The 22,051-nt window shown below is 39.0% G+C and overlaps 1 protein-coding gene across 1 annotated transcript in view; it reads left to right on the top strand.

Annotated features, from left to right (window-relative positions):
- Positions 1-22,051, top strand: part of LOC126248435 (beta-galactosidase-like) — a 287,520-nt gene that overhangs the window by 175,045 nt on the left and 90,424 nt on the right. Inside the window, exons 5-7 of the mRNA XM_049949413.1 lie at positions 6,005-6,099; positions 6,180-6,360; positions 19,515-19,736. Of these exons, the coding sequence (XP_049805370.1) occupies positions 6,005-6,099; positions 6,180-6,360; positions 19,515-19,736 (498 nt within the window). The remainder of the gene's footprint in view (positions 1-6,004; positions 6,100-6,179; positions 6,361-19,514; positions 19,737-22,051) is intronic.

Raw genomic sequence — 22,051 nt, 5'->3', positions numbered from 1 at the left:
CCCATAATGACACCATTGATTGGATTGGCGTTTCAGTTTTGGCTCATACGATGTGGCCAATGTCTCATCCAGAGTTATGATACAGCATAAGAAAGCCTCTCGTTCGTGCTCATAGTGCTCCAAGTGCATCTGAGCAATGTCGTAACACATCCATTTCTGCATTTCCATCAAGTCATACGGAATCCATTGTGATGCGCTAATCCTGTTTCATGGGTGAGCTCACAAATCATATGGCATCGATCATTGTCCACTAATGTGACAACATCTTGCACTTCTTCTTCAGAGATGCTAGGACTACCTGCCCGATGTGTGTCTGCCACCATTTGCCAACCTTTGTTGAAGGCTTTTATCCAACGTGCCACTGTTCTGTACGGCAATGCTAATTCCCTTCATGCCTCTTGAAGACCTTGATGAGACTGTCATGCTGTACAACCTCTGGCACATTCAATCTTGATCCAAATCTGTTGTTCCTGTTTTGAACCATAGTGACACTGTGACTGTGTTTCTCTTGATTGTGCACACGCTGGTGACATGGGACAGGCGAGTCCATTTGCTCACGCATAAGGTAGATATGTCAACAATGTGTGCTATCAGTGACAGTAGTAGATTCCATTGCATAATGTCTCCACAGCGGTGTTGCCACTATTTAAGTTCCAACCTACATAAAATGCTGTTCATCTGAGTTGGTGTTTTCCCAGACAGAATTAACCATGGTATTATCAAGCCATATCACAGAATAGGAGATGAAACATGGGTAAATAATTGTTGTTTTCCCACCCTTCACCATATGGCAGTATTTACAGCATTGTGGAACATCTCAAAACCTTTGAATACAGTATGCTTACCAGTAAATGTTATTGTGACATTGTACTCCTTCCCCATATACATCTTTTCAGGGTCCATTTGCCCCTGAATTTATTTTTATGGATGACAGTGTATGACTGCATCGAACAGTCCAGGTGTAGGAGCTCTTGAAAAGAGAGGATATTTGGTGAATGGACTGGCTTGGTCTTTCCCCGACTTAAACCACATTGAACACATGTAGAAGGCATTGTGGAGGCTTACTGCAGCATGTCCACATACACCGATGACTATCCAGTAGTTGTAACTGTGCTGGTGGAGGACTGGAATTTCCTGCTACAAGAACTCTTAACCAAACTTGTGAATGGCAAGGGAGCATGTTGCAGAGGAAGCATTGTTATTTGTGCTCATCACACACCTTATGGTGAACCATGACCCACCCTTATGTATTGACCAGGGGAACACCATGAATCCAGTGACCTCAGTGTAATTATTCTCTTTGAACAAAATTGTAATTTTCGTTCATCTCAGTCCACATTTCTTTCAGTTATCTTCTGCACTATACTGTAGCAGTTCTTTGTATGTTGGTCCAAGTTTCATCAAACTGTGTTACTTGGAAGTGACACAGCATGTGAAAGCTACTTTTGTCCATAAGTTCTGCACACCAGTTTATTATGGAATAGTAAGCCCAACAAGTTCACTGGTTTTATATCATCTGTGCAACAGAAAGCTGAATGTTTCAGTTCCATGTTAATCACAATGTATTAGGCACTCACAGTTTAAAACAGTCAGGGTGTGCAGCAGGACTCTATTTTATGTCCTCTGTTGTTTCTGATATACATAAATAATCCTCTATTTGCTTTATCAAAAGATCCAGGATTTGCTTTTCTTACATATGACACAAGTATACGAATACAGAATGTCATACCAGCCCTCTAACTGTAAAGGAAGGTAACAAAATAACTGAAAAAAAAAATCCCATCCAGCGTTCCAAAAACAAGCTTTCTGTGATTTCCTTAAAATGATAATTTCAGTGCTTGGATGGTTCCCTTGAAATGGGATAAAGCTGGCTTGCTTCTCTATCCTCATCTTATCTGTAATTATCTATCATTAATGGGACACATGTTTCCTTCTTTCATTTGGAGAGTGAAACTCATCTCTAAATACAATTAATATTGACTAATCTACAAGCTCCTCGCCAGACTGTGAAGGCCCAAGAGATGTCTACTGGCTGCCTTGTTAATCTCTGCCTTGTGGCATTATGCAGATGTAGTATGGAGGGGCATGTGGTCAGCACATCACTCTCTGAGCCATTTTCCATATTTTCCGTACTGTGAAGCCTGTCTGCAACATTCTCCCATGTGCAAGTAGTCCCTTGATTGGCCTCACAATGGTGAGTACACCATGCACTAGTCCTCCCACCAAGAAAAGTCCTCAGCAATACCAGGAATTGAACCAGGGTCCTCCACATGGCAGCCATCTATGCTGACTACACAGCTATGGAGATGGACAATAATGACTCATGCTCGCCTAAAATGTTGTTTTGCCCATTTAATTAAAAAAAAGGTCAGGAGCAGCAGCAACTGTGCAACTATATTTTGCAGTTTACTGTGTAGCTGATTTATTGCTGCACCATTCTGTAGTAAGTAACTACAAACATACACCGCTGGCTTAAGGGAGAATTAGCATTAATCATTGGCCTGTAATATCACTAGTTTCCGGTTATAAAGGACTGTGGGATGCAATGAAATTATATATTTTTCTTTGTTAATGGTGTGCCCAAACTCTTGAGCCCCCATGTTTGGGGCTTTGGAAGGATGATGAAATGGACTTCACACCACTACTCTGAACCAAACAAGAAGATGCAGTGTGTTGTAAGTTACAGTGCATCTTCAGAAGGAAACTGTGTTTGACAATAAACCTTAATACCTCTGTTAAAGTATGATTAAAAATGCTGGTCAAAAATCAGGAGACTGTATACGAGTACCATATAACATGGCCCCTAGTCTCCATAATGGCCTCATTTCAGCGAGGAAAGCCATCTACAAGTTTCTCCAGGTATTTCATATCTCACTGAAGCCACTCATTGATGATTAGGTGCTCTACAGCTACCAAATTTTGAGATGTTCCTTGTTATATTCCACCTGCTTTTCTAAATAGTCCCAAACATTTTCTGTAGTATTGACAGCATGTGATTTAGAAGCCCAATTGAGTGGCAATAGGATCCCTGAGTATTTGTTAAACCACTAACATACACATGCAGGCTTTTGAACACAGCTGTTGTCATCTTGGGAGATAGGAATTTTCATAGCATCCTCATCGTAACAAGGTAGAAGAAAGGATAACACTTCATCCCCAGTATAGTACAGAAGCTAACTGAAAGAAATATGCAATGAGATAAACATAAATGACACTTTTATTCAAAGAGAATAATTACACTGAGGTCACTGTGTTCATGGTGGTCTCCAAGATAATACAAAAGGTGGGCTATGGTTCTATATAAGGTGTGTTCTTTCTTTCTTTCTTGGGGCCTTGGTCCCACTTCATGTGGGGTCAGCTGCGTTACTATTGATTTGGCAGAGTTAGTTACAGAGGGTGACCGGATGCCCTTCCGGCCGCCACCCCAAACCCTCCAGGATGGAAATAGTTTACCCCAGATATCTGTGTCTAGTGTAAGCCACGGAACATTTTCAAATGTCTGCAAGTTGTGTAACTGAGGTGGAACATGGGGACCAACCCGGTATTCAGCCAGTGGAAAGTGGAAAACTGCATAAAAACCACATCCAGGCTGGCCGGCATACTGGCCCTTATCATTAATCCATCAGGCAGATTCGATCTGGGGCTGGCGCGCCTACCTGAGTCCAGGAAGCAGTGCATTAGCACTCTCGGCTACCCTGGCGAGTGGTTCTTTCTAAGGTGTGTGATGACCATGAATGACAATGCTTGGTCTGCAACAGTCTCTCATGCCATCCACAAGTATGATAAACAGTTCTTGTGGTGGGATATTCCAAGAATGTAAAAATTAACACCCTGGTTTAATGTTCCTGAAAACCTGAATGTATGGGCCCAAGTCATGATATAAAAACCAGCCCCAAAGCATTGAGAACCTCAACTGCACCTTCCATATACTGCAGATTAAATGTCTCATTGGGTGATGATACCCTTCTAATCACATTTAAAACATAAATAATGGAAGGATTAGCAACTCACAACATAAATTAAAATTAAGAACATAGTTACAAATCAAGCTGTTCTTGAAGGGCTGCCATACTACTGTTCAAAATGTTCACAGTATATCTTCTACCCGATGAATTATGAAGGTAGAATTATGAATTATTATGGCCTGTAAGTCATACTGTTAGTGTTGTAGATAAAAACTGCAGTTTTTTTATTTTTTTATTTTTAATTGTCACATTATGTGTGAATAAGTGTTTACCAACATTCTTCCAATGAGTATATTTCATCCTTGAAGTGTGGTTCTCAAAGTTCTGCAAAATAAACATCTATTGAACACGTAATCATCTGAATGTGATGAAAATGTTTTCCATCCATGAGATTCTTTTTATATGACAAGAGTTAGAAATATGAGGGTACCAAATCCTGTGAGCTGATGAGTGGAGTAGATGTTCAGGTATAAACAAATTGTTCTTAAATGTCTCAATTTTTCCATGGTTGCAACATTGCTGAGATTTTTTTTGTGAGCATTTGACAAAGGTGGCAGTCATCTTGTATTAAGTTTCCTTGTAGAAAATACTTCATCTAATATGTCCCATACTCTTTTTACCAAAATGCCTACCTCCATTCCTGTTGCCTTGCACTGGGCTGGGACACGAACATCAAACCTTACACTTTGTGATCAGTGCTCTAACTGACTGAGTTATCCAGGCATGACTGATGACCCATGATCAGAACTTTACTTCTACCAGCACTATTCTACTTCATTCCAACATCACAGAAGCATACCTTGCTGAATTAGCATTCCTGATAGAAACAATATTGCAAAAAATGGCTTAGTGACAGTCTAGGAGAATGTTTACAGCATGAATTGTTCACTGTTCATTGCAGTATGTGCTGTTTTAAAATGTACTGACAGATCAAAACAGTCTGATCATTCTTTTTTAAATCAAAACTGTTTGCTATTGAGTATGTTATCCTGTACTAAAAAAAGTTAATTGTCCATTATCTTTGTGACAATGTTTGAAAATACTGCCAATAATGGGATGGGCCAGTTATTCTTTACTAATGTTTTATCACATTTTTTTTGTGAATTGTATTGATAAACAGAATATTTAAGTCCGGCTACAATAATAACAGTATGAAAAGATTCATTACATACACTGAAAAGCCAAAAAAATATTATCACATGCTTAATCATGTTGGTCCATCTTTGGACTGTAATACAGCAATGATTCTGTGTGACATGGATTTGACAAGTCCTTGGTAGTTTTTCAAAGGTATGTGGCACCAGATCAGTATGCACACATCACATAATTCTCATAAATTATGGGTTGGTAGTTTGTGCGTGCAGAGCTGTGTCTGATAACACCCAATATGTGTTTCATCAGATTCAGATCAGGTGACTTTGATGGCCAAGACATCAATGTCAGTTCACTATCATGCTACTGAAACCATGGCAGCATGATTCTGGCCTTGTGAGATGGACAGCTATCCTGCTGGAAGATGCCATTATCATCAGGGAAGACATCAAGCATGAAGGGATGTAGGTCATCTGCAGTAATGTTTTCATACTCCATGGTTGACATGGTGCCTTTGATAACTGCTACAGGTCCCAAAGAATCCCAGGTGAATTTCTCCCATAGCATAATACTGTCCCTCCACCCTGCATGTATGAAGCAGTCATTCCCTGGATGGCATTGTATTTAGCCATGAGTGCTGGTCTGGTATAACAAAAAATGTGATTCATCAGACTGGACAACATATTTCCAGTGATCCACAGTCCAGTCTCGATGGCCGCATGCTTGTTGCAGTCATGATTGGGGATGTCACTGGATTACATCAGAACATAGAGGGGTTTCTCTGCTGCAGAGCCCATGTTTTTTTCCTGCTGATATAATAAAAAAAAATCTGTCTAGTTTATTGACTGATAAATATGTTATACTAATTTATCAGTCATATTATATTTATATTGTTGTTTGTGATACAGTTCAACAAATACTAAAGTCACATGAATGTATTCTTTCAGGTTTCCTAAATTATGTGGATGGTTGGTTAAGCTACCTGTTGCCACTGATAGCTCCAAAGTTCTATGGCAATGGAGGACCTGTTATAATGGTCCAGGTAATCTTCTTCATAAATTAAAATATTTAAAAGGACTTTGAATGACATATTGGATCTGACTGATACACAAACTTTTACAGGTTGAAAATGAGTATGGTAGTTATCCAGCATGTGATTTTACTTACACTAGCTGGCTGAGAGATAAATTCAAACAGTATGTTAGAAATGATGCACTATTGTTTACAACAGATGGAAGTTCAGACATCATGCTGCGATGTGGAAAAATACAAGATGTGTATGCAACTGTTGACTTCGGTGTAGGTAAGTACTTAATCTCCACAGTTTAAAACCCTAAGACATGAACAAGAAATGAGTTTCAATAATTGCTTTATTGACACAAAGGAAATATGTTTCCACATGTACTTTTCAAATACATGAAGGTTTTCATAGGATGAGAAACAAATGAAATTACTATAATAGATCTAATTCCAGTTACAACTCATTTTTGATTGCTTAATTAGCCTGAAGGATAGCATTTAACAAATTATTAATTTCTATGGTAACACATCACTAACAGTCTAGACCAAACGGTATTGAAATGTCTCATGGTTCACATAAATTATTCAAGCTTGATGAATGTGCTAAGTATTACATTCACTGATTATCTATTCAGTTTTGGATATAAATGAACTTTATCGAATCAGGTCTTTTTGCCTCTGTCTATAGAATAATAGATAGCATAGCAAACACCAAGACCTTGTCTCAGGGTTACAACCGTTTGTTTTAATCATCAGTCTTTTCAGTGGTCTGATGTTGCCTGCCATAAATTCATCTCTGGTGCCAACCTCCTCATCTCAGAATAGTACATGCTTCCTATGTCCTCAATTTTGTTGTAGTGTGTATTACAATCTCTGCCTTCCCTTACAGTTTTTACCCTCTACAGCACCCTCTAGTACCATGGAAATTACCCCGTGATGTCGTAACGTATGTCCTGTCATCTTGTTCCTTCTTCTTGTCAGTATTTTCCATATGTGTCTTTCATCACTGATTCTGCAGAGAACCTTCCAATTCCCTATTTTAGCATAGTATACAGATACATCATTTTATGTTTACTTATGCTGTCTCCAGTGCATCCACTGTGTTGAAGTTTCGCCAACCAAGCGTAGTACACAAATAAACTGCAATGGTTCGTAATTGCACTAATGCATTTAGAAGTGACATGGCTTTTGTTGCAAAGAAAGCTAAAATAAATTAATGATATGTCAATAGAAGTCCATGGTGCACTGGCCCCTTCCCCCCTCCCGCTCCCCATACACACCCCACCCCCCTGGAATCTGCAGTACAAAGTTCTTTTTTTCAGTAAAGAATTCTCATATACACTTTAGAAGTGAATCAATAAGCATCAGTTCTCTAGTTTAAATTAAGTTGATTGTTGCACCTACAAAATTTCTATTTCTGCAGACACAAAGACATATATCCATTTTGTAAATAAAAACCATATATTTCTGTGTTATTTGTTAGTATGGAAGAAAATTCAATTGGAGTCATTTTAGTAATTAGTATATTAACAGATCAAAAACTGATACAACTAGGCAAACATCCTGGATGTAACTATCAAAGAATATAAGCTGGGATTTGGGGATGTTACAAAATCCACTTGCTCTTGTGCCACTCCTGATTGTTTCTTTTATTTGGTAACATTTTGTAAAGGACAAATATGGGGCTAGTACACAAAATAGTTAATTTCATGTTCAGGTTCTAGTTCATCAAAATTAATTGTTCAAGATATAGTATCTTAATCATCAACAATGATACTGCAGTTAAATAATCTGGAAATAATTTGTATAAAGAAATTTTCATATTTTAAGAGCTTTCAAGAACACATCGAGATGGAATTGGGAGTGAACTAATGAGTGATTTTAAGTGAAGTGTTATATCTGTAAGTTACAACTCTCACTCTTCTCTTCTTAGTAGACACCTTACTTTCTACTGAAATTCTCAATTTTAGAAATAATACGTAATCAAATTTTAAAGTCCCAGAACATTCAACTATTAAGTAATCAATATTTACAAAATTCAGCACTCCAGTTTTGTAGCCCTGATTTTCCTGATTTCAAAAATGCTCACTTTCACTAGGAAAACTTGTTACTTTGCCAATTATAAACATCAAATAGGAACCTCATCAAATATTTCTATGACAATCTGGTCTCACATAAATACAAGCAGAAATGAATTAAATAAGACAGAAAGTGGGAGTGTTGTACTTAAAGCTCAAGGAAAATAACTGACTGGCCCATGTGAAGTGTGTTCCACTTTAAATCAGTATTATGTAAGTATAGTTCATAAGTTAATAAAACAAAATGAACCATTGACTAAACATAGTATAGCTGTACCAGGAACAACAGAATGTCTATTCCTATTTCAAACAGATCAAACAGAAGTTACAAATAAAATCAGATCACTGAAACACAAGGAAAGAAAGGACACAGATGGAATATCTGCAAAAGTAATCACTGTTCACAGTATCTAGTTAAGCCTCTGGGATTTCTATTAGAGTTGATAATGGAGAAGAGACTGTTTCCCACATGTCTGAAAAAGTAGTGCAATTTACAAATTCAGTCACAAAGCAGTCCTGGAAACAACAGACCTATAACAATTACACTCACATTTTCAAAAATTGTAGAAATAGTTATTAAACAGAATTATAAAATTCATAAAAAACAAGTTATCCTGGATGAAGCACAGCATGGATTTAGGAAAGAGAAGTGTACTAAAACAGCTGTGGCAAGTTTCATAACACATACACTCAGAGCTTTGAAAGTACAAAAGAAAGCTTGTAATAAATTTCTTGATCTCTCAAAAGCCTTCGACAGTGGATGTCACACTACTTTGTTAGATGAACTGAATAGGTATGGTATCAGGGCAAACAAAATCAATCTAATAAAGTCATTTACAGAAAGCAGAGAACAAAGAGTAGAGTTAAGATAAAATGTAAACAATAAGATGGAAGCCTTTTACTCTGATTTCAAGTGGAAAGTATGGATAGTACAAGGCTCAATACTTGATCCACTAATGTTTATATAGTATGTAAATAACATGACAGCACCAGTAAAACAAAATGAAATCATGTATGCAGATGATACATTCCTCATTGCAAGTAGAGGCTCAATAAATGATTTAGAAACAAGAATATTTAAGTGAAAACCATTTATTTGTAAATGAAAAGAAACTAACCTACATGGAAGTACTTGCAAAGAGTACAATAAATGAAATTCATATAGAAGAGATCAGCTCTAAAATAAGCAGAAATGTATTTTTAATGAAGAAAATGTCCCACACTTGATGTAGACTTATTTTTAAAGTTGTACTACAGACTAATGCATCCACATTTATCATACTGTATAATAATATGGGGAAGGACAGTGAATGTCCATACAAATGGACTGCTGAAAAAGGAAAAAAAAGCAATCGGATGGATTGGAAGGCTATCACCAAGAGAGTACTATAATATAAAATTAAAAGAATATAAAACTATGACTGTACCATTTATTACATACTTGAAAGCGTCATGTATCTCAGATTAAGTTTTACATCAGTGCTAAACATAATATTACACAATTACAGCACAAGAATGAAAGCTGACTATTGCAGTAACCAGCTAATACACGAAACAGATCCAAGTAACACAAATTTGGCTTTATTCATATACCTCTGAATAATAACCGAAATCATCCTCTCATAACTCCACATGTAACAAGACAAAAGAGTCATACAGAAAGTGCAACATAAGCAATACAAAAAACAACTGTTGTGAGCAGTACAAACTAAGAGAACAAAGTGAGGGTCAGTCATCGCTATTCCATGCTTATGTAAGCACGAGTTTCCAGTAAACAGTGCACAGGAGACTGCACCATGTGCACGCTTCCTACAGGTGCACACTGATACAGTTGGAAGTTCATTTAAGTACCCACATGTGGTGACACTACACTCAGTGCACTCACTCCCATACACACTAGTTGCAAAATACTCTCTCGTGCAAAGAGGGTGCCCAGGTAACAGAGAAGATACCGGCAGCCCAATGAGAGACACATCCATCTGATCTGGAGCAGTAGCGGCTGGTGCTGATAGCAAGGGCAGAACGACGTGCTGCGTGAGCTCTGTGGTATAGGGCTAGAACATGAGGAGACGCAGGCATGCCCGAAGGCAATGGGACCCTGCGGCACCTGACGACAGTACTGGGGGTGGGGGTGCCATCGCCATCTCTGTATCATCATCAGCAGGCAGGTTTCAGTGCAGAGGAGATGGGGCTGTGCTCACCAGTGACAATGGCTGAGGCAATGATGGCGACAGGACTTGTGGAGGTGGCCTGAATAGAGCAGCAGGCTCCTGCAATGGACTTGAGGCCAGAGATGGACCAGCATCCAGCACCAGGAAGCTGGAAACCCAGGGCACTGCATGTGGAGGAGGCAGCCAATGGGACAGGACCACCTCCACAGCAAGCAAAGATGGGCTTGAGGCAGAGGGCAGTGGGGCAGACTGTAGCCACGGGAGAGCACACATGAACTTGGAAGTTCCCGTTGGCCAACGGCTCTGCCACTGATCAAAGTGGTGTGTCACCAGCCCATCAACCATATGGATCTCATAACGATGACATCCCCAGCAGGACAACAGTGGATGGTATTCACGTGGGATGGTGACCAAACCATTAGGCCCACATCGGCGATCCTTGTGCAAAGGGGTCAGACAAACTTGACCATGGCAAGTGTGGTGCAGACTGCATAAGGTGGATGAGTGTGTGTGGCTGCTGGCAGTGAAGAAACTCAACCAGGCTCCACTCCTCCATAGTTGTGAAGCAATAGGTGCTCAGAAAAATGAGAAGGGCATTGTCCAGTGAAGAATCCATAACAAACTTTTTCATTTGGGACTTGAACATATGCACTAGTCGTTCCACCTCACCATTTGATTGATGGTGGAATGGTGAAGGCATAACATGATAATGCCACTACAGGGACAACACAACTGCAAAGTACGAGAAATGAACTGGGTCCCATTATTGAAAACTAAGGTACAGTGCAACTCCTCAATAGAAAAAATAAACACAAAAACATATGAATTGCCACCTCATCTGACATTGATGCACATTGTAGAATGTAAGGAAACTGGGAAAATGCGTCAACAATCAAGAGCCAATAGGAATTCATGAAGAGACCCAGAAAGTCTACATGAATGTGTACCCATGGCTGGTGTGGAGCATGTCAGAGGGACAGAGACACCCTGGGTGCTGCCTTTGTTAGACACGCTGCTCACAAGCCATGACAAAATGGACAATTTTGTCATCAATTCCTGGCCAAAAAATGTGTCTTGTAGCTGTCAGTTTAGTGTATGAAATTCCCCAGTGGCCTTGTGGAGAATGTGTGGAAAACGCATAGAACCTCATACCATAGTGTAGCAGGAACAACTATTCTGGGAGAGAGGTCTTCCATGTACAACTGCGAAACACCATCAGAAACAGAGAGGTGACACTGTAAGGAAAAATAGTTGCATAGGGGTCTGAAGCCTGACTGAGCAGTTTGCCTGGCAGGCCTGTTGAACAAATGGAACCACCTGACAGAGAACTGGGTTGGTGGCAATGGCAGTTGCTATGTGCAAGTTCATAATTGGAAACCCTCAACTGTAGCCTAAGTTTCAATACCAAGATAGAAACAAAGCAATTCTGCATGATCAATGTTGGGATCAGGTCCCAAGGGAAGGCATGATAAAGCACCAAATAAATAACAGAAAGTTGAACAATGTGAAATTTAATGAGGTTACACCACAAGCCTGTGGACTGTAGGACAGAAATCAAAGTACAAAAAGTTTTCAACTGATCAATCATGGGAGAGCCTGTGACAACAGTATCAGCCAGATAATTAATGCAGCTCATGACAGGAATAATCAGTTCCTCTAAAAACTGTTGGCAACTAGCATGGGCAGTAGCCACACCAAAAGAAGGAAGGCACAAATACTGGTAGACATCAAAAGGAATACACAAAATCAGGACCCACCAAGACTGTCTATCCACAGAAACCTGCAGATATGCTTCAGACAAATCAATTTTAGAAAAGTACTGGCCACCATATATTTTCACCAACAGTTCCTCCTGGCGTTGGAAAGGATACTTATTCATGATCAAATGGCTCTGAGCACTATGGGACTCAACAGCTGTGGTCATAAGTCCCCTAGAACTTAGAACTACTTAAACGTAACTAACCTAAGGACATGACACACATCCATGCCCGAGGCAGGATTCGAACCTGCGACCGTAGCAGTCGCGCGGTTCCTGACTGAGTGCTTAGAACCGCTAGACCACCGTGGCCTATCCATGATCAATTGCACATCGATAATAGTACTGAAGTCGATACAGAGGTAAAGTTTCCCTGATGGTTTACGAATTACAATCAGGGGAGACAACCATTCACTAGCTTTAACAGGTTACACCACCCCTAGAGATTAAAATCTGTTCAATTTTGCATTCACTTGATCTTTCATGGCCACAGGAATAGGACACAAATGACAAAAATGAGGCCAAGTCATGTATTTAAAAGAAATATAAGTAGAAGAATTCATAGCACACCCCATACCTTTTGAGAACTAGTGTGAAATCTCCTCACACAGTTTCCAGTTGAGAATATGGTAACTGATCAGACACAAGGTGAACTGTGTCAGTGATAGAAAATCCAAATGCCTGAAATGCGACCATCCTGAACCAGATCACAACACTGGCATCAGCAACCACCAGAAATGTAATGGAACAAACCTCTGACATGTATGAGGCAGATGCCATAAATTGTCCCAACACTGTAATGTTCTGTTTGTTATAACTGACCAGTTTCCATGTGACTGGTTTCAAAGGTGGTGAGCCTAAACTCTCATCGGTTTGACTTAACTCGATAAGCAACTTGGGAGAAGTCACAAGCATTGGAGTCCCACACAATTTACATCTGTGCCAATATCCTGAGCTATGCCTGGGAAATGACATGCAGACATGATGTGGCCTTTCTTCTGGCAAGCATTACAAGTATCTCAACGCTTAGGACATTCTGAACATTCACGGTGGACAAAACAGGAAGGACAAGATGGAAACAGAGAACGCTGATGTTGGTGGGGTGGTGGCCCTGGCTGCTTGGACCAAACTTGGTGTACTTGGTGCTGGGCCCGTATGTTTACTGCTGTTACTGCCACTCCCTCATGGAAGCTATCTATCATCATAGTGAGTATATTTTGTGACACTACTGCCATATTGCCTCATGCTTTAGTTTGGTCACCTGCTGCTTGAGAAACTTCAAAAGATTGTGCTATTTGCGAAACTTCTGCCAACAGATGGTTCCCACAGAGTGAAGGCCTTCTAGCACACTTCCTTGTCCAGATCTAAACATATGAATGCATCACGGACCAACGGTCTGCATAAGAATCACTATGGGCATCAGTTATGAACAGACACTTGAAGTTTGGCTGCCCAGTCCCTGTATGACTGCTTTGGTTTCTTGCGGCATCAGTAGAATTCAACTTATGTTGCTGTGACATGCATCCATTTTTGATGCTAATTGGACAATAAACTGTGCATGTGATCAAAAGTAAGAGCTTTCAGTTCTTGTAAAGGGGCATGCTAACACAGTAATTGCTACACCTTAGGTGGAACCCACAAGAGGAATAAGGCTTTGTTGAACTGCGAGTCTATCACACCAAAAGACAAAAAATGCACTCTGAGTCTTTTTTGGTAAGCTTCCCAATCCTAGGTTGAAGCATCATATGGAAGAACAGTGGGTGAATAGACCAGTGGAACATTACTCCCTCTGTTAATGGAAACTGACAAAGTGGTTACTGCTGAAGTAAACTGTTCAATCAGGGCTGGTGGCACAGCATCCATAATGACTAAACCTGATGAAACCACACTTAAATACAGAACACGCAGAAACCATCCCATCCTGGTCACCAGTCATGTATTAACAAAGTAATGCACAAAACAGATCCAAGTAATACATATATGATCTTATTCATAAACCTCTGGACAATAATGGAAATCAGCCTCTTGTGACTCCACATGAAACAAGAAAAAACAATTATACAGACGGTGCAACATAAGCAATAAATAAAAGAACTGATGTGAGCAGTACATAATAAAAGAACATAATGAGGGTGAGTCACTGTTGCTTTGCACATACATAGATGTGATTTGCTGGTAGACAGTGCTGCGGTGACTGTGCCATGTGCACATTTCCTACAGGTAGCCTCTAGTGCCCGGCCCACACTGACATGGTTGGTGGTTGATTTGAGTACACACACACACACACACACACACACACACACACACACACACGCACGCACATGGTGACCCTACACTCAGTGCACTCACATTCACTTTCAGTAGTAGCAACATACAGTAACTATCCCATCAACAGTACCTGACTATAACTGGCCAATGAAGACCCTACTAAAGCAGATTATTTATTATACAACAAATTACCAAGCAATTTAGAAAATATAAAAGCACAACCAGTTTTCAAAACAAAACTAAGAGAGTGCTTAAAACAGCATTTTTGTACAGTGTTAAGGAATATTTTGAGACAAGACCAAAAGAATCAGAAATAATTTGCAGGACAAAACGATTATTTTGGAACTTCACTATGTACATTGTATCAACGAGAAGAAGGAGATGGTGTATAAGTAATGCAGGGTCTAAACATTTAAAAGCTCTTGAGATCAGATCACAGCTATTTCATACAGTTAATTGCTCATCTTGAATACCTTAGAGAGTACTGTCCCAACTAGATATGACAAAAAAAAAAAAAGATCAGATGAAAGGCGAGAAGCATTCAATGAATTCTAAAGTAAAGTTCTATGTACTGACTTGGCAGAAAATCCTAAGAAATTTTGGTCTTATGTCAAACTGGTAGGTGGATCAAAACAAAATGGGCCGGCCGGTGTGGCCGTGCGGTTAAAGGCGCTTCAGTCTGGAACTGCGTGACCGCTACGGTCGCAGGTTCGAATCCTGCCTCGGGCATGGATGTGTGTGATGTCCTTAGGTTAGTTAGGTTTAAGTAGTTCTAAGTTCTAGGGGACTGATGACCACAGCAGTTAAGTCCCATAGTGCTCAGAGCCATTTGAACCATTTTTGAAAACAAAATGTCCAGACACTCTGTGACCAAAATGGTACTGAAACAGAGGACGACAGACTAAAGGCCCAATTACTAAATGTCTTTTTCAAAAGCTGTTTCACCAAGGCCAAGGAAAACTGCACTGTAGTTCCTTCTCTAGATTGTCGCACAGATGACAAAATGGTAGATATGGAAACAGATGACAGAGCGATAGAAAAACAATTAAAATCAGTCAAAAGAGGAAAGGCCACTCGAACTGATTGGATACCAGTTCAATTTTACACAAAGTATGCAAAGGAACTTGCCTCCCTTCTTGCAGCTGTGTACTGTAGGTCTCTAGAAGAGCGTAGCATTCCAAAAGATTGGAAAAGGGTGCAGATCATCCCCATTTTCAAGAAGAGACATCGAACAGATGTGCAGAACTATAGACCTATATCTCTAACGTCGATCAGTTGTAGAATTTTGGAACACGTATTATGTTTGAGTATAATGAATTTTCTGGAGACTAGGAATCTACTCTGTAGGAATCAGCATGGGTTTCAAAAAAGACGATCGTGTGAAACACAGCTCTCACTATTTGTCCACGAGACTCAGAGGGCCATAGACACGGGTTCCCAGGTAGACGCCGTGTTTCTCGACTTCCGCAAGGCATTTGATACAGTTCCCCACAGTCGTTTAATGAACAAAGTAAGAGTATATGGACTATCAGATCAATTGTGTGATTGGATTGAAGAGTTCCTAGGTAACAGAATGCAGGATGTCATTCTCAATGGAGAGAAGCCTTCTGAAGTAAGTGATTTCAGGTGTGCTGCAGGGGAGTGTCATAGGACCGTTGCTATTCACAATATATATAAATGACCTTATGGATAACATTGGAAGTTCACTGAGGCTTTTTGCAGATGATGCTGTAGTATATCAAGAGGTTGCAACAATGGAAAATTGTACTGAAATGCAGGAGGGTCTGCAACAAATTGACGCATGGTGCAGGGAATGGCAATTGAATCTCAATGTAGACAAGTGTAATGTGCTGCAAATACATAGAAAGAAAGATCCTTTATCATTTAGCTACAATATAGCAGGTCAGCAGCTGGAAGCAATTAATTCCATAAATTATCTGGGAGTAGGCATTAGGAGTGATTGAAAATGGAATGACCATATAAAATTAATCATTGGTAATCAGATGCCAGACTGAGATTCATTGGAAGAATCCTAAGGAAATGCAATCCAAAAACAAAGGAAGTAGGTTACAGTACATTTGTTTGCCCACTGCTTGAATACTGCTCACGGGTGTGGGATCCATATCAGATAGGTTTGATAGAAGAGGTAGAGAAGATCCAGCAGAGAGCAGCGTGCTTCATTACAGGATCATTTAGCAATTGCAAAAGAATTATGGAGATGATAGATAAACTCCAGTGGAAGACTCTGCAAGAGAGACGCTCAGTAGCTCGGTACGAGCTTTTGTTGAAGTTTCGAGAACATACCTTCACCAAGGAGTCAAGCAGTATATCCTACGTATATCTCTCAAAGAGACCATGAGGATAAAATCAGAGAGATTAGAGCCTAACAGAGGCATCTTGACAATCTTTCTTTCCACAAACAATACAAGACTGGAATAGAAGGGAGAACCGATAGAGGTACTCAGAGTACCCTCCGCCACACACCATCAGTTGGCTTGCGGAGTATGGATGCAGATGTAGATGTAGATGTAATGGGCATATGGTGAAACTCTTGAGCAGGTTGCACTCTTCGTCATCATTCACTATTCAGAAGACGTCTTCTACATGTTTGATATTCTTGAAGACATGCGCTGAGTGAGATGGTGTATTACTTAATGTATTATATCCACATTTGGAATTAGTGAGGATTAATCTTCCATGAAACCTTGCTGAATTAGGTTTTTGTAGTTTCCTTGAATGATTTTACATAAATATCAAGAAGACAGTTTTGTCATATCAGCTATCATGAATCTCAGTCATTGAACAAGTAACTAACTAACTAGCCAGTTGTTTATGTGACCTATAAAGTTGTCATATTGTGTGCACTTTGTTCAGATTGATAACATAGAATACAACACCATTATAAAAACTTTCTTCAGGATGGGTTATAATGAATGGAAATTCATTCAAAGTGGGTGAAGGCTTACAAGCCTGCTCATTATTTTTCAGAAGTTAAAAATGCACAGTCGAGTTCAGCCATGGTCTATCTTCTGTTGAAGATGATCAGTGTGTAGTACATAGCAAAACTATAACCACAGATGCAAAAAATTGAGAAAGTGCTATATGTGGGACTGGATAATGAGTTATTTTAGGTGTGTGAAATAGCTGTATCAGAAGGAGTATGGTACATTTTATGTGAGTAACATTCCATGGGACTGTTTTGTGCAAAAGGAGACACATCTTTATTGAATGATGACTGAAAAGCAATTGTGAAAACAATAGTCTCATTTAAAAGAAATACAACATGATTCATGCAACAGTTTGTTACTGTGCCTAAGATAGATGTCCAGCTCTTAATCACAGAAATAAAGCAGCAGTTAAAGCAGCATGGAAGCTGTCATCCTTCAACAGGAAAGATAAAATTGATTTCATATACTGGGAAAGCTGTGCCCAATGTTTGGTAAGATGCCATCATTTCAGCAAACTCACCCAGTTGGAAATCTGAAAATTTTCTATTAATTCAACTCACCTGGAAAGGCAATGGCATAGTAAAAGAAATTTCTCATTAGAAGAGTGCACCTATGTTTTCACTCACTGTTTGAAAAAGTTAAGTGAATTGAATAGTCTCATTCTGTTATCCTTTATCTCATGGCATAAATCAACATACCAAACATTGGTCTACATCCTACTTCCTGGAAATGAATTCATTGTTTTATTTAATATATCACCTGACAGGAATGTCTATACTAACCACAATACAATGTTTATATGTGAATTAAATTTGTAGCAAATTAGGCTGAAGAGACCAGCAACTGTATTGTAGAACTGATCAAATTCCTTAAATTAGAGATAGCACAAAAGGTATTCTTCAACATTGTTCATTGTAATTTCAATTTGATATGAAATTAAAAGAAATTCACAGTTTCTATATAGAATTCTTATTTCATGAAACCCAAGTTTATTTCTTCATTTATTGTAATTTATTTTAAATACCATAAGAAGTAGTACAACCACAACAACAACAATAATAAAAGTAATAATAATAACAGAACATTCATTCAGTTAATCATGATCATTTTGGGTTGATATCAAACATGGCAAAAGGAGAAATTTTTTCAGGTTCATGTACTGTGTTTAGGAGAGAACCTCGTTTTATAGTTGCATATTTTGCCGTACACTGATTCTTAATAATCTACTATGAGGGTTTTTGTAAAAATAGTAGAAATGCTTTGTACATTACATGTAACAATTTATTTTCAAATGTTTCCTCCCCTTGAAACAATGTGTAAGCTTCATCATCTCACAGAGATTCCACTATCTGCAATACCTTTGTTGCTTATTTCATTTTCATCAGCACAGTGACTACAGCTATATACATTTTATGTATCACATTAGGGCTTAATTATGTACCTCTTTATATAAAAAACAGTATTCTTCCTCTTAAAATGTGCTACAGCCTTCATTATAGTTTTGCTATTAATACTGAGTTTCCATTCCATATCGAGGAAACATTTTTTACTATAGATGTGCTCATTTACTTATTTTCTGTTCCTATCTATAAGTTTCAAATTATCTCTACGCTTCAGACATCAACTGCCATTTTGCACAAGACTATATACATGCTCCACACTTCTGATCACCAGTTTTGATATTTTGGTAACGAACTGTCACAGTGCCCATTAACTAGACAATGCCCTTGTAGGCAACAAACTTAGTATAACATAAGAAGCCAATGGATGGATTTTTTACCAGTGTAGTAAAATGATATTATTGCTATAATTAACTTGCACTTGAAATAGTGGTACTATGTATGGCTTAACACAGAATCCAAAAGAGGATAACTTCCTACTGCAGTACATTTTGTCAATGGATAGTACAGTTGGATTAATTTACCAATCAGAAACTCTACTTGACACAATCATCATCTGAAATGAAAGTAATGTATTTTTTTCTGTCATTGACGCATCCTCAACAACATTTCACAACATTATATAATAAGCCAGTCATGATCTTCATTTGCAGAATAATTTTTTCCCCAAATATTGTAGTATTCACTTGAAAATTCCATTATTGCTTCAGTTTAAATCCTTTCTAAAATTAATTTACTCATGTTCATGATTACACCATCTTCTATGCATGTTGCACAACTTAAGATTTATTTACCTTTTTGTCACACTTGTTTCAGGTTCAAATGTGGCATCTTCATTCAGTGCTATGAGGCGTCATGAACCACAAGGACCTCTAGTTAACTCAGAGTTCTATCCTGGTTGGTTGTCTCATTGGGGAGAAAGATACCAAAGAGTAAACACAGGTGCAATTGTGACACGTCTAGAGGAAATGCTTGAGATGAATGCTTCAGTTAACTTTTACGTCTTCTTTGGTGGCACAAATTTTGGATTCACCTCAGGTATGTAACTTTTGAATAATTTTCATTAAATCACAAAATAATATTACTTCACATTTGTTAAAAGCCTTTGAAACATGAAATTAAATTTACAATGTAATTTGAAACCAGACTTTTCTTAGTTCAATATATTTATCATTGCAGTAGTTGATGTATGGAATTTACAACAAAAAACAACCAGTAATTTTCACAGACAGATAGTTTTATCATTGTATAAATTCTACTCAATATTCAGGCTGTGTTGCATTTGAATACTATCTCAAGGCTTCTTCATTATCTGGAGATGACTGACTGCTGATACCTTTGTATGTCTCTTCTACCAGGGGTCTCTCCTAAGTGTCTTCAGGTGCAATTTTCCTGGTGTTTTGGCGGATATTTGCAATTTCGTTTTTGCAATTTGTAGCTGGAGTCAGACGAAACACATACTGCTCATCATGTCTCAGAGTACCAAGGAAAGCATTGATTTGTTTCCTGGTACAAACAAAATTATTTTTGAAACTTAAAATTATTTTTAATGCAAAATTTTACATGCTTGTTTACTAGAACAGTCCTGAATTAGTCTAGTACGATATTTGTTTTATCATTATGTATTAAAGGGGACATTAAAACAGGAGGAATAATGAGTACTCCAGTAGCAACTGAGCAGCACTGCATGGCACTAGCAGTCAATGCGGGCATGGGAGATGCCATCACTGTTGGTTTTCAGGTTACTCTTTGTGTTTTACTGTTCCTGTTAATATGTATTGATAAAATTAATATTCAACTAGACTAAGTTGGGACTTCTTTATTGCTGGATGTATAAAATGCCAGTTTAAAAATCATTTTGTTTATAATGGGAAACAAACCAATGCCTTCAGTTGAGACTAGGCGTCACATGAAAGATGTAGTGAGTAGTCTGTGTTTGGGCTGGCTCCAGCTACACACTGTAAAAATGTAATTGCTAATACTTGCCAAATGCCAGAGGAAAATGTGCCTCATCACTCTTAGGAGAGATACCCAGTACAGTCATGACCTGGCTTACTATATGTGAAGGTACATCATCTGAAAGATGGGAGTCCTATCCATAAATGGAAGATTCACTACTCTGGCACACCTAAATAATCACGTGTTTAAAATAAGCTGTAATATTGGTTGTGCTTTAGCTTGTGATACAGTATGATCAGTATTGACAACTGACTCCTTCAGTTATTGTCTGACACTTTGTTTGTGAACATGGCTGTATGCATCTACATGATGTTAATTTTTATATGTACACACATCAAAAAAAGTTTTGCATCATCTTGGTTCCGAGAGTTCTGGAACCTGTACAGAAAATTGGAATAGAGACCAACATAAAAATCATTTCTGCCCTTTTTATTGCTCATGGAAACCACACATTGCATGTTGTACCACCATAGAGTGAGACCTTCAGAGGTGGTGGTCCAGATTCCTGTACACTTGGACCTCTAATACCCAGTAGCACATCCTCTTGCATTGATGCATGCCTGTATTCGTTGTGGTATACTATCCTCAAGTTCATCAAGGCACTATTGGTCCAGATTGTCCCATTCCTCAATGGTGATTTGGTGTAGATCTCTCAGAGTGGTTGTTGGATCACGTCGTCCATAAACAGGCCTTTTTAATCTATCCCAATATGTTCGATAGGCTTAATGTCTGGAGAACATGCTGGGCACTCTAGACAAGCAATGTCATTATTCTGGAGGAAGTCATTCATAAGATGTGCACAATGGGGGTACAAATTGTTGGCCATGAAGATGAATGCCTCACCAGTATGATGCCAATATGGTTGCACTATGGGTCAGAGGATGGCATTCATGTATTGTACAGCCATTACAGTGCCTTCCATGACCACTAACAGCATAAGTCAGCCCCACATTATGCCACCCCAAAACAGCAAGGAACCTCCACCTTGCTGCACTCCCTGGACAGTGTGTCTAAAGCATTCAGCCTGACTAAGTGGCCTCCAAACACGTCTCCGACAGTTGTCTGGTTGAAGGCATATGCAATACTCATCTGTGAAGAGAACGTGATGCCAGTCCTGAGCGATCCAATCAGATGTTATTGGGCCCATTTTTACCATGCTGCATGGCGTCATGGTTGCAAAGATAGGCTTCGCTGTGGATGTTGGAAGTGTTGTTGCACATCATGCAGCTATTGCACACAGTTTGAGTTGTAACATGACGTCCTGTGGCTGCACGTAAAGCATTATTCAACATGGTGGCGTTGCTGTCAGGGTTCCTCTGAGCCATAATCTGTAGGTAGCAGTCATCCACTGCAGTCGTAGCCCTTGGGTGGCCTGAGCAGGCATGTCATCAACA

Source organism: Schistocerca nitens, chromosome 3 (assembly GCF_023898315.1).
Source record: "Schistocerca nitens isolate TAMUIC-IGC-003100 chromosome 3, iqSchNite1.1, whole genome shotgun sequence".
NCBI classification, from domain to species: domain Eukaryota; kingdom Metazoa; phylum Arthropoda; class Insecta; order Orthoptera; family Acrididae; genus Schistocerca; species Schistocerca nitens.
Note: the sequence above shows the minus strand (reverse complement) of the source record. Positions and strands in the feature narration are given on the sequence as shown.